We start from the raw sequence: 19,368 nt of genomic DNA, 5'->3' as shown, positions 1-19,368 counted from the left end.
AGACACAAACACCCACTATCAATTTTGGCAGAAAAAAATCGTAATCAGGAATTGCTTTTGTGACATTCTTTTGTAGAAACTCTTATACTCCCTGATATATTATTTAATTTCTCTATCTCTAAAATAGAGACTTAAAGATAGACACTACATTCTACTTTCCCAGGCAGGTTCTGCTTAACTAACCTGATCTTCTATGACAAGGTGACCCACTTAGTGGATGAAGGAAAGGCTATATAAGTTGTCTGCTTGAAATTTAGTAAAGCCTTTGACACCATTTACCACAGCATTCTCACGGATAAACTGGATGCTCATAGCCTGGATGTATGTACTCTTATCTGGGTAAAAACCATCAAGATGTCCAAGCTGAAAGAGAGATGGTAAATGAATTTAAATCCTGTTGGCAGCCACTCACAAGTGGTGGTCAGGACAGTGCCATTTAATATCTTTACCGATGATCTGGATGAAGCGATCTAGTGCACCTTCAGGCAGTTTGCAGATGACATCACGTTGGTGGGAGTGTTGATCTGCTGCAGCGTAGGAAAGCTCTGCAGAGGGATCTTGGACAGGCTGGCTGGATGGGCAGAGACCAGTTGTATGAGTTTCAATAAGCTGAAGTGCTAGGTCTTGCACTTGGGTCACAACAACCCCATGCAGCACTACAGGCTTGGGGCAGAGTGGCTTGAAAACTGCCAGGTGGAAAAGGACCTGGGGGTGTTGATTTACAGCCAGCAGAATATGAGCTATCAGTGTGCCCAGGTGACCAAGGAGGCCAATGGCATCCTTTCTTGTATCAGAAATATTGTTGCCAGCAGGACTAGGGAAGTGATTGTTCACTGTGCTCAGCACTGGTGAGCCACACCTCAGGTGCTGTGTTCAGTTCTGGGCCTCTCACTACTAGAAAGACATTGAGGTGCTGGAATGCTCCCAGAGAAGGGCAGCAGAGCTAATGAAAGGTCTGTAGCACAAGTCTTATGAGGAGTGGCTGAGGGAGCTGGCATTTAGCCTGGAGAAGAGGAGGCTCAGGGGGGGACCCTCAACTACGTGAAAAGAGGTTGTAGCAAGCTGGGTGTCAATCTCTCCTGTCAAGTAACAAGTAACAGGAAATGTTCTCACTACAAGAGGTTTAGATTGGATATGAGGAAAAGCTTTTTCACTGAAGATGTTATCAGGCAGTGGAATTGCACAGGGAAGTGACAGACTCCCCATCCCTAGAGGTATTTAAAAGATGTGTAGATGTGGCACTTGGGGATATGGTTTAGTGGTTGACTTGGCAGCGCTGGGTTACTGGTTGGATGTGATTCTATGATCCACTTAGACTCCTTGGTGCAGGTTTGGTCCATTTCTATATGTTCTAACAGTGGATACTGGGAAAAAAAGCTTTGCATCTCCCTCTCCACTTCAACTCCTCAGGAAGCTGTAGAGAACAATGAATTAACCTCTCAACCTCCTTTTCCAAATTAGACAACCCCTAAAGACCCCAGCCTCTTCTCACAGGACATTCCTTACAGCCCTTTCACCAGCTTTTCTGCCCTTCTCTGGATGCATTCAAGGAGCTCCACATCCTTCTGAAGTTGTGGGGCCCAGAACTGCACACAGTACTTGACATGAGGCCACACCAGTGATGAATACAGTGGGTTATCATTTCTTTTGATCAGCTGACTGTGCTGTCTTTGGTGCACCCACCCCTGGATAATTCAGAGCTTCTGCTTTTATTTTTTTCAGAGCAAATAAATTAGTTTTAATATTTGTGATGTCAACTTTTGGAAATGTAAGGATATTCAAATATATTCAAATATATTCAAACCATAAAATATATGATAAATGAAAAATCAATATTCTAATATGTTATTGATTTTATATATCCAAAGGACCCAATTCTTAAAGAGCTAAACTAATTTGTCTATTATAATCCTGTTGGAATTAATCAAGGTTTTGCCTCCTATTCTAGGTGCAGAATATCCTTTTACTTGCAAGATCAAAACAGTTGAGCTAAACAAAAGAATCTGTTACTTTGTCAGAAATACCCTATTTTCTTCCTAGGTAGAAGTTTATTCCCTTTTATAATCTAAGTTGTCCTATTACTTGTCCATTTGTATGTGAATGAAGAAGTTCTCAATAATCTGCAATTAAAGTGATCCTAAAATCTCTTTAATTTCAGCAGTTCCACCACCTTTTTGTTGAAAGATTTTTCCTGTTTAAATTTAACTCCAGCAGAGCCATTGCAATCAAAATATTTTAAAACAGAACAGCACTAAGACAAGACAGGTTTTTTTGTTCAATTACATATTTGTTGGTTTGGGTTTTTTTCCATTACAAGTACCTAATCAGAAAGAATTATCTGAATGTCATTAAACCAAATGCAATACTATGACTTAAATTAGGAATATCTTAATGCTAATTAAAAAACTATATTTTTGTGTTCTTAGAACCTATTAAATTGGAGAAAGCGCATTAAAAACAGTACTGATATCTGATATGTGAGGCAAATTTTCCTCCCTTCAATTTAAACAGAGGACTTCATGTAGTTGGGAGTGAAAGCTGGCAGGAATTGTTAAGATTTTAGTTCATAAATATGTATATTTTTTCCTGGATAGTTGTTCATATAAATAATATATAAATAACAAGAAATTCAAATAAATATGGGACATAGCAGGAGATGGAGAGGATTGCAACGGTCTTTTATTCATATAGTATGTGATTCACTATCTTAAGTGAAAGTGTTTCATATATGAGGTTTTATCTTGTTGAAAGTTTTGAACGGATCATGCCTAGGAAAAGAAACAGATGGCTACAATCTCCACCCCAGATCATGCAATCAGATTGCAAAGGGCTTCATGAGGTCTCTAGTCCAACTTGCTTCTCAAAGCAGGGTCAGCTATGAGATCAAACCATACTCATTTGGGTCTTGAAAGCCTTGAAGCTGCACGAGAGGAGCCCCAAAGAGAAGATACAAGGATTCCCTGAAACAACATCTCAGCCTTGGCCATATTGATCAACATAACTGGTCTACTCTGACCTCCAATCGGGAGGTCTGGAGACACACCATCTATAACGCTGCTGATGCCTTTGAGAACACACACAGGAACACTCTCGAGGAGAAAAGACAACACAGAAAGAATCGTGCCTTGCAGAATATACCACCTAAGGAGTCTTTCTGTTGTGCCTTTTGTAATCGGACGTGTCTATCTTGTATTGGCCTTTTTAGCCACCAGCGTGCTTGTAACAAATATGGGTAGAGCCCTTCCCAAATCTTCATTCGTGAAGCCTAGCCATGAATGAAAGACAGTATTACAGAACTCATGTGCTACAGTTCTAGCTTTTAGCATGAATATATTCCACATATAAAAAATTTCCAGCAGTACAACTTTATTAATATGCATCATTATAATATGCCCTGCAGCACCACCAAAAACCTGTATCAAATAATCTGTATATTTTCTTCTTTCAAACCTGAGGATTTATGCATTTACAACTCAATTTTAAACTAGAGTCAAAAAGAGAAATAAATATGTCTCTTTGAATCAAATGCAAAATTTACTTCATATATCTTATGGCTTCATAAAACTAGAAGGGGATTTAATCCAGTTGTTTTGTTGTATTGTACATTATTGCTGCTCTGCTACACTTAGATACTAATTGAATTTAAATTATGTCTTTTTTAGTTCAATTAACAAAGCTATTGCTTTCATGATGTTTGTTTGCACTCAGTTTGTTACTCTTTTGTTCCAAAGAATTAATGAATCCTGAAATAATTAATTCCCATGGAATTCTAACCTTTTATTATAATCCAAATAGCTAGTTGGTAAAGCTTAATAATTATGTTGATTTTTTTCTGTAGGATATTTAAGCTTTGGAAGCACCATTATGTGTACCATTAAGATAAAACACCAGTTACATTTCAGATATATTATCAAGTCACCCTCTTAAGGATTAATTTAAATTCATCTATTATTTAGGTATTTGTATTTCTGTTTTAAATTTTTCTACTGTCATACTACAATAAATGGAATGCATGACTGACATTCTGGAATCTAGTTAAGTTAATTATGCTTCCTTTATCCCTCTTTTTTTGTTAATAAACTCTTCATTTCTTATAACATCGTTGTGATATCTTGCATATTACGTGCGAGTTAGTTTAAACAGTGGAGGCTTCTTAATGACATTTTCATTACTAAATGGTAAGTTATATTACACATAATGGTCTTTATAGTTTTTTAATTAATCTTTGAAAGTAATTCAAATTACTAAACTCAGAAGGAAATAGTTTTGACTGGATATGGAAACATTCTTGAAATATTTTGCTTCAGATTGTAAGTATAGCATTCTCTACTTCCAGCAGAAGCATGTCTGAAAGAGACCCTACACAAGTATCTAAAATAAGAACAAAAACATGAATGCAAGTTAAAATACGACTTCTAATCTTAGATGACAATATACATTGTATGGAAGATTGGAATCAAGTGTAAAAAGATTAGTATTTTATATAGTTATTTCACTGAACTTTAAAAAATCATAAAGTTAGAGCATAGTGTTATTTGAAGTTGTAATATTTTGTTTCTATAGTGGCCATTTAGATTTTGTTTTTTTTTCATGCTACTTGAAGAGGTAAGAAAGGTAATCTATCACACACACATGCACATATTTGAGGGACTACTTTATTTAAAAAAAAAATTTCAAGATGTTCGTCTAATCAGAAAATATTATCAAAGTTTTAACACTTTTAGGGGAAAAAAAGAGAATAAAAAGAGAAACATTGCCTTTTTAAATACATTTTTATACATAATTCTATTATTATTATTATTCTATCTCATCAGGTGCTACAACTATTGAAAAGTATGATCTCAGAACAAATATATGGATTCAGGCTGGAGTAATGAATGGCAGGAGGCTTCAGTTTGGTGTTGCTGTCATCGATGACAAGCTGTTTGTCATTGGAGGCCGGGATGGCTTAAAGACATTAAACACTGTTGAATGTTACAATCCAAAGACCAAGGCTTGGACTGTGTTACCACCTATGTCAACACATAGGCATGGCTTAGGTAAGAAAAACATTATTTTTAAATGATGCCTCAGTTTTCAGTTATATAATTTGCAGTGAAAAACTGAAAACTCAGTACACTTAAGCTGTCGTAGCATTCTGACCAGTAATAATAACTTCTTGTTAGATCACTATGTATATTGAAGGTTAAAGTAAATTTTTATTACTTGACAAAATAATACTGGAAAAAGAAACCCCAAACCAACAAATAAATGGCAGAGGAACACTGAAACTTACATAAATTAGTGAGAAAATTCAGATTTGTATGCATTGATTTTGAAAAAGGGCATTTTTAATTTTTCAAGCAGTCAAGGGACTATTTTTAATCAGAATTTTGTGTTTACATTTATCTATTATGATAGGATATAAAGGTTATAAAGACTGTGTCAATGAGGGACTGATATGCTTTACAAAGTATTTATAGCAATAGCTTCATCACGACTGAAAGGATATTTTTTCCTCAAGTGTTTTTTGATAAGTTGGGTTTTGTTTTGGTTTGATTTTATAATAGTATTATCCATGCCATTTTCATCATTAATCACATCACACTGTATTCCTCTTCCCTATTGTTTTTTTAAATTAAATAAAAGCAGCAGTTCTGCTGCTTCCTTGGGAAAAAAAAAAGAGTCCTTCTATTATATATCTCATATATATTTATGGTAGGAAAAAAGCTCTAGTTTATTCAATTACATAATTAATTTTGTGATGTTTCAGAAATATTCTTTTTATTCTTAACTGTATAGTGATGAGATTTTCATGCTTAAATAAAGGAGTTTAGAATCTGTAAGTCATACTACGTATACTGGAATACCCACCAGAATATAAATTTCTAAGGTATGGAAAACTGAACTGCTCATTATCTGTTCTACTGAAGTCACTTGGTGTGATAGAGTTATTACAACATGATGAAAAGTAGAAACGGGAAAGAAGTGTTGGGAGGAAAGGGTAAAAAGAGGATGAATGGTGACAAGGATGGTAGATTTGCTCAGGTGACCTTGCACCTGGGATTGCCAAGGCCTGGAGAATAACAGCTGGGGAAACCCCATATATCATGCCTAGTGCTGTTTATCCTCTGTTTTGAGAAGTAGAATTTATGTGTAGAGATGATGTAGGTGTTTGGGGAGACTTGGAGGCACTCTCATGGACATACTTGAGCTCCTTCTTTTGGGAGAGAGATCAAAGCTCAGAGATCATAAAAAGCGCAGGGGAGATCACAACACGGCGGTAAACTACGTGTGTGCGTATCCTTGATAAATGGGTGCCAACAGCAGGCTGGCTGCCCACCAGGATAGTCTGAGCCTGACGGTGCCCGTATTCTCACTTGCGTGTCTCTGCCTGGGTGTTACTTTGGGGTCATCTGGTTAGCAAGGAAATGAAATAGGTTTACTCTTTGCATTTCAGCTGTGTTTTTGTGGTTATTCTGGTTGCCTGCCTGTGTCGACTCACACAACAGGCTATGTTATCTTGTCCATTCCCCTGAGTTACAACTAGCTGCAAGTCCTTTAATGTACTGTTGGGTCAATATTGCACAAAATGAACATGCTTTCCTGCTCCTCCAGTCACAGCATTGGACACTTGTAATGCATATCTACTGCTGCTGTTAAACAAGTCTTAACATATAAAATAGTGATGGGAATCTATATCAGATGACATCATGACACTAAATAGCTCTGTGATTTAGAATTGTTTCCTAAGTTTAAATTTCATTATAAATTAGAAAGTACATGAGAAAATACATAAATTACATGCAGAAATACATGTAATATCTCTTTTATCAGTGTTCAAAAATTTTACAGAATCTGTTATTAGTTTCAGTACTGTTCCCAAGGGTAGTAAAAATACAATAACTTCAGCTATAACACAGGAAAGCATTATTAAAACATTATGGAATTCTTGATAGAGAAAAAACTTTTCCAAGTGACAAAAGAGATGGATCCATGATCAAAAACCCTTGACAATCAGTTAAAAAAAATAATTTTGGACCAATCCTTTTACAGATGCTTTTGGTCAATAGATTTAAAAAATACCATTATAATTTAAGTCGAGGACAGTTGAGGTTATGACGAGAAAAACTGGTACACTTTCTATAGGAAAAAAAAGGAACAGATGAGGCATTTGACCACTGAAGGGTATTTTTTGTTTTCTGTGGAATCACTTTTGAATTTTTCTGTTGAAGAAATTCTGGCTTTTTGTAAACAATATGTAAAATGAGGAAAGAAACGTAAAATGAGGAAAGAAACATAAACTGAGGTGACTAAATGCAGTTGTTTGGGAAGCATTAGAGATGTGCTCTCTATTTGGAATTGTGTAAGAATCATGATATATTCTTCCTGAGAAGCTTAGTTAATAGAATTTAATTGCTTTTTTTATTGCAACTTTTTTCAAATTATCCCATAAAGTTATTAGTTTAGTAATGCCCTTTGTAATGAGAAATTAGTCTGAAGTAATAAATCTTTTTTGTTAGTTTTCTAAACTATGTGCTATGTTATATCCATGTAGTGATAATGCTAGAGCAGTTTGAATTGGTTTGTATACAGGATTAGAAATAAGCACCCATCCTTTTCATGAATGTCTTTTTGTTGACATAGCAAAAAATTTTCAGATGTAGCCCATTGTAACTGAAGTCACAACCAGGTAATACAATTCACTTTATCCTGTCTTCATATAATCTTCAACAGATCCATGTATATATAAGTTAATATATGTAGAAATGAGGAAATAAAAACTGTCAGGTCTTGTAGTGAAAGTACATAGTGTAGGAAGTCATATGTTAGGCAGTTTCAAAGCTGCCATTGAAAGATGAGGGAAAGCTCTGGTAATGGTAGTGTTTGCAAACAGTCGTGCTTAACTACAAAAAAGAAAGGGCAGACTGTGAGATGCAAAATTATTATTTAAAATAATAGTGATTTTTATAGCAACATATAAGAACATTGCAAACTAGAACCTTAGAGATAAAATTTGGGTACCACAGCTTAAATTACTTTTTATCAGCTGTACTTAGCAGTGGAAAGCTCCTTTTTTTTATTTCAGGGAAAATTAAGACATAGCATAAGCTAACTTTATGCTGTTATACAGACATTAAGAATCTGAATTTGTACAGAAACAGACTCAAAGCAATGACAGTTTCCAATAGTTCAAATTTGGTCATTAAGGCCATTGACTCTCAAATGTCATTTTCCACTTTTTGATTTAGAAGTGAGTTTTGCCTCTAACGTGGGTGAACAGAGCAAATACGCTAAACATAGTTGCAGCATCTTAATGTTTTAATTTTTTCTTTAAAACACAGAAGAAAACACTCATAAATAATTTCCTCTTAACCAAATGAGACAAAATATTCTCAGCCAGCTCAGTGTAGTCCTGTGTAGTTGCAAATGTTTAGGTATGCCCTAAAGAAATATATGTATTCACAAAAGAATTAATAAGTCTTGCTTTCCAGTCAGTAATCCACTTCTAAGAAACAAAGCTGAGAAGCTTTTTTCAAATAAATGTAGAATTTTGCAATTGGATTTAATGTAAGGACATATAGAATCAGCCTATTGCTAGCCTTGTGCTGCTCTTTATTCAGCCTGAAGTGCTAATTTGGACATATTGAATTTCAGCTTCAGATGAATGGAGGAGTTTTCCATTAAATAGGAGTAGAATAAAAGCTTCAGAGTTAACCTTCAAAAGAAAGGCGCTCTTTTGAAAAAAAAAAAAAAAGGTATTGTCTTCTTAATAGGAATACTTTTAGTGTTTTCTATCATAGCTGAGTATAAGAAAAATTGGAACATTATAATTAAGCACAAATATAAATATTTTTCAGTCTAGGTACATTAGGTAGGTTGTATTTTCCACTTCTTCACAGGTGATTTAGCCAAGAATACTCTACTGAAAATATAATTTTAAAAGCCAGTTGTATCTGTGGTAATGCAAATATAACTTAGATTCCAGTTGCACTTGAAGTTAGGAAACCAAAGAAGTTGTATTGAGTGTGTACGTATAATTTGAGAGACGTCAAAAATATATGATCTTGAAAAACTGTTTAAGACACAAAACTAAAACAAAAATTATAGTAAATTTGTAGGAAAACTTCTATTTAAATAAAACTAACATAGTAATGAAGTACATTATATCTTAAAGGGCTAGTAAGTAGTATCAATGGAACTGCTTACCAGTTTAGTAATTTCTAGTAGAATTATTCCTTCATAAAGCAATAAATTGAAAAAATATTATATATAATAAGGTTTCTATATATAAATATTGCCATGAAGCAAATATTTTTAATCCCTTTGCTTTCCATTGATGACATAAAGAAGGTAATTTTCAACAATAAATTTGTAACATTTCAACAGCTTTTTAAAATGAGCCTTCAGTGCAATACCAGAAAAAGTATCAGATACTAACCTTAATAGATGTATAATAGCAAAACAATATATGACTACATTGAAACAAGTAAAGGAGAAAACAAATCTAACACAAATTTATAATGAACAGGTCATTACAATGAAAATTATGAGGATTAAATATGCAGTTTATGAAGTCAATAAAGTCTACGTTACTTTATGCCAGATAAACTTTATTTGTAAACAAAGCCTTTAAAGAATGAGTATTACTAAGAGATTTTTTAAAATACTTTGACCAGGAAAATATATGCCAAAGGATTTATGAGCACAGTTGATCAGGTACACAGCAAAGTAGGAAAACCACTAAATGTACAGGCTGTCTGAGTTTTGCCTTTTTCATGAAATATTATAAAACATAGATTATTGCTTGTTGAACACTGAAATCTGAGGATGAATGATACTGCTCTTTAGACCTAGTTTGAAGGACAGTTTTCAAGTCAATGAGAGTTGAACTTTCATGTTCCATTTTAAAAACATTTGTTGTAGCAGTTAAGCAGTGGTGTTATTTTAGATAGTGCTTAAGCCCCAATGAATACATGCTTGTGTATGGAGTTCCAATCTATGTGAAAGGCGTGGTAGAAACTGTTAAAGTATACTGGGAATATAAATAAAAGCTTGGTACAGCCTTAACACTCCCATCCGTGATAACTGTAAAATAAACCATAAAAATGAAGAAGATAAAAAGAATCTTTGTTCTTCTTTCTCCACTAAGTTGCAGAATAGCTTTTTCTTTTTATGTACCACCATTGCTACCAAGGAGGCAAAAATGACAAATTACATCTTCCATCAACATAGAAAAGAAAATAAGTAGGGGTTTTTTCTGCATTTGGATATATTTTTTCTTTTTGAGTTTTACAGTAAACTGAATCTAAATTTCACGTATGCTTTGTGTATGTAAAAGAAACCAGACTGTGGAGATTAAAAAGAACAGAGGTAAAGAGACAGATCCATGAGAATCTGAGATTCCATTCTGGACATCAGGGCAGATATGAACCTGCAGTGTCCTTATGAACTGGAGGTCAGAGATGAAAGGCAGGAAGAAAGAAATGTCAGTAAAATGAAGACAATTAAATTAGCATTGAAACCAACAGATTAGCTCATACCCTATTGGTATGATAAAACTGTAATTATTTATGATTAATTAATTTCCCAGAAGTACTGTAAGCAGAGCAACTATTTATACATAAAAGAATTCTTGAAAGATATAATCATATTTTTGCTGAATGTTTGTTACAGTGCAAATCAGCTAAAACGTTGGATAAAGGAAACTTTTCCTGTTAGTAGTTAATTAAAGCATATTGAACACTGGAAATATTATACCACTTCATACTACCACACATATAATACTGAACAAATTCTACTGCACTGGGCAATGATATTCCGTATTTTCAGATGTATGCAGCAGTATTTAGATACTCTGAGGAAATGACCATGATTGTTCAATTGAAGCTTAAATCAACAGAGCTGTCACGGAGGCATCCTCTACATGTCGAATCTGCAGCATACTCTGCTAGTGCAGGAAATCTGAGGTGCTTTTGGACCTTCATATATTGGCAATCATAAACAATACTTTCCATCATGAAGATCACATTCATTTATTGATTATGTACTTCAAGAGTAGAAAGAAAAATTTTCGCTGCTTTGTTACTTGTGCAACACGAAGAAACAGTTTCCATGTTGTTGTGATTTAACCCCAGCCAGCAATTTAGCCCCACAGAGCTGCTGGCTCTCTGGCCCCTGGTGGGGTGGGGAGAGAAGCAGAAGTACAAAAAATGGGATAAAGGCAATTTAATAGGTAAAGCAAAAGATGCACATGCAAGGAAAGCAAAACAAGTAATAATTTCAGCACCTATCATCACCTGAGCATTAAGTAGAATAGTTTTTCAACAGATCAGCTTACCAGATCACAGAGTGCTCTGACATAGCTTATTGTTTACCCTTTCAGAAGCAGGTCTTAAGAGATTAGTTTGAGAAACTTTCTTTTATGCAATATTGATTAGTAATGTGTACCTCTATGTAGTTAAATTATTGTTATTTTTAACGTGAAAATCTCAGGAGAAATATGTCATTCTGGCTGCTTTCACTGTGTATTGACATAAGGCCTGAGTGTTTAAAAGTATTTTTTCTGCAATATTGATTTGCATGTATATTAGATTTTTCCTTTGGATTTTCCTCCTAATCATGGGGGGCATTACAGAGATTTTTTTTTCTGAATTATTAAGTATATTTTTATTGTACTTTACACCTTCAGTAAGTAGTAGATCATGACCCAATCCACTAAAGAGTTACAAATCATAACAACAACACTTGTAATAATTTCTGAGTCATGTTCTCAGGATAATAGTGTGGCAGTGTTAAGAATCTAGTGCCTTGTCTAAAAAACTGAATGTAATGAAAGAGTACACAAGCAGAGCTTTACTTCTATAAATTTGTATTATATTAATATGTTAGTATAATATCTTTGGCCCAAGAGAGCAGTGATATTTCTATAATTCTTTAAATCAGCCTCAATACTTGCTTGTGAATAAACATAGGAATAGGTATTTTCAACAATGAGTCACTGAATATTCACTAAGGAAGGTAGGACAGGTCTAATTCTCCAGTTAATCACCCACTTAATTCCCAGCTTGGCCTATGGCGGTCTTATATGCAGCATCTGAAGAATAATAATTGTATTTCACACCCAGTTAATATTATGGTTGTGAGAACTAAATGCGAGGTTTAATTCATTGATGCATAATTTAAAACAAATTTGACTTTACTTTCTCTGACACCACAACTGTGGAAGAAAAGTGGTTTAAGACTTAAAGAGGGCAAGAACAGAGTAAGGAAAAGCAGCAATGTTAGTTACAATTAATACAGAATTGTCTAATTATGCTTCTGTGGATGTGGGTAAGAAAGGAGATTGTTAGAAATGTACTCCTACTTGTAAACTAAATAAATGCAGAGCTTAAAAGTGTATTATTCAATCAAGTTTAATATTTGGATAACAAATCACTGATTGTCTTCTCACCTTCAAAGTCATGATATAGTGTCTGTCTGTGATGCTTTTTCAAATTTCAATATGTGAAATTAGATCCATTAGGCACATAAGGAAATGCAGAGTTAAAAATATAATAGGCAGTGTTCCTTTATTTTGTAACATCAGAGAAAAGCAATTTAAAAATCCAATTCCAGTTTTTAAGTATAAATAATGGGAACTGTACAGATCTCAGCACCTAATTAAACATAATAGGGGTTTTGCTGAATAGCTTTGTGAAGGCAAGCAAAAGTAAAATGCCTGCCATTGCACACTGGACAATATTAATTTTTTAGATCTCAGTTTAAAAATTACACTGTTTGCTTTCGTAGATTCCTAAGTCTAAATACTTAGAGGAATTATTTTTAAGGTACTTATGTTTGTTTGTTTCTGTTTTAGTTCAGGAATCTGCCAGTTTCAGAATTATTGTTTTCTACAAATTAGAGAAGTAAGATCTGATTCCACCAGTTTCCAGTTTCTTTGTTCAGATAAATTGATTATTTTTAATGTAATTCTCTTACAATAAAATACTCCCTTTCTGAATGTATTATTGCTTTTCTCAGAAAACAACAGAGCACTAGCATTGTGTGAAACATTAAATCCAAGAGGATTTCTTCTTTCCTTGTGCCTTAAACTAGTTCTGCCAAATTATTGAAGATGAGGTACAGGAAGAAAAGCTGTGAGGGCCTCGTGTCCTTCCTCTTCTCATAGCAAACTGTCCTGGAAGAACTAATAGTACTATTCTTGTGCGCAATTTGCTTAATGACAATCAGACTTCAAGTGTCAGCTGAAAATTATTATTTTCTCATTGAGGAAACAGGAAAAGCCTGTTCTATATATTTTAATAAAAACATCTACATTCTGAGTGTAAATCTAGGTGAATGTTTATTATCTAGTGGAACTAGATGACAGAAAACAACAAAACTATGTACTCTGATGTCAGTTTACTGTAGGACACATAATGAACATTAAAACCGGTTTCATGAAGTCAAAATGAACTCTCATCTTTTAACACACTGTTCAGTATCTTGACTGCAAAAAGGTGAAAAATCATATCTCAAGAGACCATGCAGAAATTGGCTGCACCATTTAGAAAAAATAAAAGGTATATGGAGTTCAGTCCCTTTGCTCTTTAAGGAGGAGGAATTATACAGTGTGCTAATAGGATTGGAACTCTGACATTTCAACAGAGACTATTTTAAATAAATTTAATTTTTTTTCCTATTAAAACAAACGACCTGGAACATTCAGAAAAGTGAATGGTCTTGTTTCAGCAATTTTACTGGAAAATATTTTGCTTTGTGATCTTGCCAGAATGTATCCCTTAAGATTTTCATTGTGGTATTTCCATTTGCAGTTACCATGGACTGTTCAGTAACTTCAGTACAGGTTGACATAGAGGTGAGATGTACTGGAATCCATCCACTCTGTATGATAGGGAGGCTAAAAGCAACAGCTTTGGGACTACCCTTTAATTCATATGTACAATATAAAAATCATGTAGAAGTTCTGGCATCTAAGCTTTAAACGAATTCAAATGCTTGAATTCAATGCTTGAATATATGACACAATCTACTGTAATATAAAATGTGTATTTAATTATTTTCTTGGGGGAGTTGATTACATTATTATTACTACTCATTAAAATTTTTTGAAACATATGGTGCAAGCACTGCCTAATGGTGAAAGAAAATACTTCTTCATTGCTTAGAGCTTTTCAAACTTGGCTTCTTAGAAAACATAAGAATTAGACAGTGGGGCTTCATAGGTAGGTGGCTTTGAGCACAGGTAATAGAAGCAGGCAAGAGATGCAACAGTTTGTACATCAGCTGGCACAAAATGGAGCCAAAACTATTGAGGGCAATATATTGGTTTCTGCAATGGTGGCTCTGGGAAATATGTCTCTGGAGAAAAGAGGGACCCAGAAGAGCTGACAGATTTTTCAAGGATCACTTGCTTTAATCTATCTTGATGTGCAGAAAATCAATCAAGAAGGTAGGAGGATGGATTGAGAGCTTCTGATTAAAGCCAAACTGAAAGAGTAAGTGTACAAGTGGTGGAAAATGCACAAGTGACCCAGGAGAAATACAGAGGTGCTGGAGGGATCATCTTAGGAAAGGCAAAGCTCATTTTGAGTTGAATATGATGGGTGACTTGAAGGGCAACAAGAAAGGCTTTCTCAGGTCTTTAAACAGCAAAAGGAAGACTTAGGGAAAATGTGAGCTTTTTTTTCTGGTTGGGGCAGGGGGCCTGGTGAGAAAGACCACAAAAAAGGATGAAGTACTCAATGCCTTCTTTGCCTCAGTCTTTAAGACTGACTTTGAGAGTCCTAGGTCCCTGAAACCAAAGAAGGAAATCTGGAACAAGTATGACTTACCTTCAGTGGGGGAGGAAAAATTTAAGGAATATTTAAGCAAGCTGACCATGGAACCTGAAAACATGCACCTACAAGTGTGGAGAGAGCTGGCTGATGTAATGGTGAGGCCAGTGTCAATTATCTTTGAAAGGTCCTGGTGATCTGGTTCCTTAAGACTGGAAGAAAACAAATGCTACACCTATTGTCAAAAAGGGCAAGAAGAGTCTGCAAAGTTACAAGCCAGTCAGCCTCACCATGATCCCTGAGAAGGGGATAGAGCAAATAATACTGGAACAGTTTTGGTTCATATTAAGCTGACTGGGAATATAAATTTATAGAAGAAAAGTCATTCCTGACCAACTTTACTATATGAACAGTCAAGACGAAAGAGCTGTAATCAGCAGCACAAAGCCCAGATAAAAGCCACTAGGGATGTTTCCCAATGCCCAGTGTGCTCATCATCTTCAGTGATGACCTGGATGATGGGAAAAAGTACATGCTCAGCAATTTAGCTGATGGCAAAAACAGTGAGGAGTGGTTGATGGTTCTGCTGCCATCAGATAGAACACAACAGGCTGGAAGATGAGCTGATAGAAATTGTCAAGCATCACAGAAACTAGTATATTCCTAAATTCATAATTTAAAAAAATCCTTGCCATAATTGGTTAAACTACAAAATTCCCATGCTTAATTTAACAGGTTACCAACTCCAGTCACTAGCTTTTGTTATTCCTCTTAGACTCTTAATCATACAATCTGTTCTTTATGTGGATACTTATATACCATGATTAGATTACCACTTGGAAAAAATTATCTCGGTATACCCTACATTTCTTACAGAATTTCTGGCAGATTTTCCTGATTTTTAATGGTACTTTTTCAATTCCCTCTGGAGTTGTTTTGTACTATTTACCTTCTTTACACATACTACATCCACACCCACTAGTTCTCATGGATATACCATAAGAGGAACTCCCTACCAGCTATGTCTACATGTCTCTCAATCTGTTCCATTTTGTATTTATGCTTTTCAGATATCTACAAATATCAAAATTAAAAAAAAAAAGAAAAAGCACTTAAAATAGGTGCAATACTACTTTCACAGAATGCAGCATTGTGTGTTTCTTTTATTTACTTGTGAGAAAACTGGACTTGCACTATTGAATTTACATAGTCTGAAATGATGATTTTCCCTTACATATGCAGCCATAACTATACCAAAACAAAATTAATTCAATACTGCAGAATGCATTTGTCCAGTATTTTAAAGTTTAGTGGGCCGGAAGTGGTCCAGCTCTTAAGGAGCAAGTGTAAGGATGTCAGTGCATTTGGTATTCTGTAAAGAAGAGACTTTAAATGTGTGACCTCACAGCACATTAATATAATGCTGTAGTCAGCAGCATGGAAGATTAGTTTTGTACAGAAGGCTTTCTGTCTTTTTCATGTATGGAAAGAATTATTTTCATATACCTTTGCCAATAAGTTTTCCTGTTATAGAAGAAATACAAACAGGCAAGCTCAAACAGGGATTGTTGTCTTGAATACCTTAAAATTCTCCAAGCAAAATAAGCTTCTAGGTTTCCTTATTGGTGTATCTGTGACTATATTCCCAGCTTTTGGACACTTTTCTAACTGCAGCATTTCTTTGTGTCAATGTAAGATTAATTTGTGTGGAAATGGAATTGAACATCACGATAACAAAGTGTGTAGAGGTTATTCAGTAAGATCTGACAAGTTCAGAGATCACCAATAAACTAAACCAGTTGAATTCACAACATAGCACCATTTGCTACATGCAAAATCATTGGGGAAAAAATCGGAAGGAAATGTGCATCTCACAGGGTTCTACATGCATTATATAAACTAGAAAAGTTCTCATTAGAAGATCAGAGAAGCCAATGTAGACTATTTTCTGTATAAAGCCCAGTTAAAGAGTATGACAATAACATTATATTAATGCCATGAACTTATCAATTTTCATGTCATTAAAAAAAAAAAGGAGTGATAAAAATCCATGAAAATGAAGGAAGAATGGTATTTTGATTATGGGGAAAGCAAATTTCCTTCCAAACAGTGACTGAAATAATTTTGATGCCTTAATTTACAGCAAGAAAAAGATGAGAATTAAACTCAAGTATGAGGTACTTGACAAAAAGTATGAAATAGTGAATGAGATAAAAAGAATAAGTTGAGAACAACTCTTTGTATCTTAATGGAAGTACAAATAAGCTATTTGAGGAATGAAAGCTGGAAATTTCAAAATGTCGAGATGTGTTTTGACATGCATCATAGTTTCCCTGTGAAAATCACTGCATAATAATACAATTCTGCTTATTTTTTTAGGTGAGAGAGGGTTTGTGCATTTATCTAGACAGCAATTATGTATGTGAGTACCTGTATAGAAACATTCACGCACCTAAACTTTCTTTGAATATGACTCATTTTTATCCCAATAAGAATTTGATTTTCTATTTAACTTTGCATTAAATTAAGAACATATAGATGAAAAGCTAAATAGTACAGTGTTGTTATAATAAACCATAGTAAATACTTTTTTGACAATGTAAACCTGTTTGTTTGGGATTTAAGACTATTTAAAAATATTAGATATTAAAATAAACAAAAAGCCCCACTCGCAAACTGCTATGTCGTACAGCCTACTATGCCCTAATTTTTGTGTGAACACTGACACATCTTCCTACATGTTGTTACTGGTTGCGTTCTGAGGTAAGTCATTGAGATCTATATATCATGACTTCAATTTAATATCCCCTTTAATATTCTGGAAAAATTATAACTGGAAGATCTAATTGAATAGAAAGCATTTATAAGCAAGACAATAAAAAACATTGGAGAATGAGTTGGCCGAATGAGAACGAGTTTCTACAGAAAAAGATGAGGCTCAGACTTCATAAGCAGAAAAAGTTTTGTAAGGGTTAGTAGGGCTTTCTAATTATTTTCTTTCTAAGTTAAAAAATACCAACAAACCAAAACCAACACCCAAAGTGCAGGAACACTTTCTGTGAACACTGAGAGGAAACATATTCAAACTCATTGATAAATATAATTTTAAAGTCAAATAATCTTTTAACGAGTGACTTTTCTGAAATAGAACAACATGTTTCTACACAGAAAGTGGAAACTTTACATTATTTTAAACTAAAAATGGACTTTTCTGCAAGAAAAAAATAAACCAGTTCTCTGAAACTTTAATGGTCTACTGTTTTCTGACTTTCTGATGAGTTCAAATCATGTGAAATGGAGTAGTGGGGGGTAAAAAAAGATATTGACTTAGGGATAGAATTGTACTTAGCCTGAGATTTTTCAGAATGATGCTCATTTGGGGTGATGGGTTCATAGAATGGAATTACTGAGCTCACTTTCTTGTAACAAATGGTACTTAGCTCTAACTTATCTTCCAGAAACTTCTAAGCTTGACTGAAGATACAGTGAGAGAATTGATAATTCCTTTAACTGGGTTATTAAAACCCCTCATAGTTAAAAATCTGTTTCTTATTTAAATATTTCCTTTTTAAACTTTCATGCTTTACATTTTGTTTTACTTTTCTTCAATAAATAAAAGAATCCTTACATATACAACATTGTTTTCCTGTGAAGGTATCTGGCTATTTCTTCTTTTGATAGGGCAAAACTGATGAAGCAGCTAAATTTCTCAATCTAAGTTACTCGCTCGAGACTTTAAATGTGTTTTTTTTTATTCTGTACGGATCCATCAAGCTTTTTGCTAGTGAAAGGTTGTGTATTTTCTTTTACATAATTGACAAAAATGCTAAAAAAAAAAAATCAGACTTCTTTCCCTTTCCTGTGGAACCCACCAATACCCCTTAGGTTGACAATAATTTGGGATCCATCAGCTATCCAGTCCATACTTTTTGTGCTTTACTGCTATTCTAAAGAGCTAATTCATAATCAGAATGTTATAAGATACTATGTCAAACCGTTTACAGGAATCTAAGAAGCAAACACTCTTCTCAAGGAATGAAGTTTGTGTAACAAGACCTGTTTTTCATAGAAATGTGTGGAGTGACATTAGTTTATTCTTGTTTGTTAATCCTTAATTAATCAAATCTCAAATTGGTGCTTCCATTTTTACTTTGAATATACAAGTTCATTTGTTGGTTGTGTTTTGGAAAACTTTTTTAATTTTTACTACTGATAGAGAAAGCATACTTTTATGTTCTCTCACTCTCTCTTCCATTCTTAGGAGTTACAGTGCTTGAAGGACCTATTTATGCAGTGGGAGGACATGATGGTTGGAGTTATTTGAACACAGTTGAGAGGTGGGATCCTCAAAGTCAGCAGTGGACATTTGTGGCAAGTATGTCAATTGCCAGAAGCACTGTTGGAGTAGCAGCATTAAATGGCAAGTGAGTAGGGTATGCTTACACAATTGAAACACTTTTCATAGAGGGATGAATAACTGTGATACACAGTAGTAACTAACTTTTAGCATACTGAAATTCAGGGTGTCTTTTGAAATAAATGTAGTCACATTTGGGCACACCCTCCTATATCTCATGGCTCATACGTTGATTCGAAATAAGTATTATTT

The 19,368-nt window shown here is 34.4% G+C and overlaps 1 protein-coding gene across 2 annotated transcripts in view; it reads left to right on the top strand.

The window, feature by feature from the left end:
- Positions 1-19,368, top strand: part of KLHL1 (kelch like family member 1) — a 198,107-nt gene that overhangs the window by 157,588 nt on the left and 21,151 nt on the right. Inside the window, exons 7-8 of one of the 2 annotated variants that reach the window (XM_064645853.1) lie at positions 4,815-5,039; positions 19,021-19,183. In XM_064645853.1, coding sequence (XP_064501923.1) covers positions 4,815-5,039; positions 19,021-19,183 — 388 coding nt within the window. The remainder of the gene's footprint in view (positions 1-4,814; positions 5,040-19,020; positions 19,184-19,368) is intronic. The other variant, XM_064645854.1, reaches the window with a different exon arrangement.

This window comes from Pseudopipra pipra, chromosome 2 (assembly GCF_036250125.1).
Source record: "Pseudopipra pipra isolate bDixPip1 chromosome 2, bDixPip1.hap1, whole genome shotgun sequence".
In the NCBI taxonomy this organism is placed as follows: domain Eukaryota; kingdom Metazoa; phylum Chordata; class Aves; order Passeriformes; family Pipridae; genus Pseudopipra; species Pseudopipra pipra.
The sequence above is the reverse complement of the archived record's forward strand: the minus strand, read 5'-3'. Positions and strand labels throughout refer to the sequence as shown.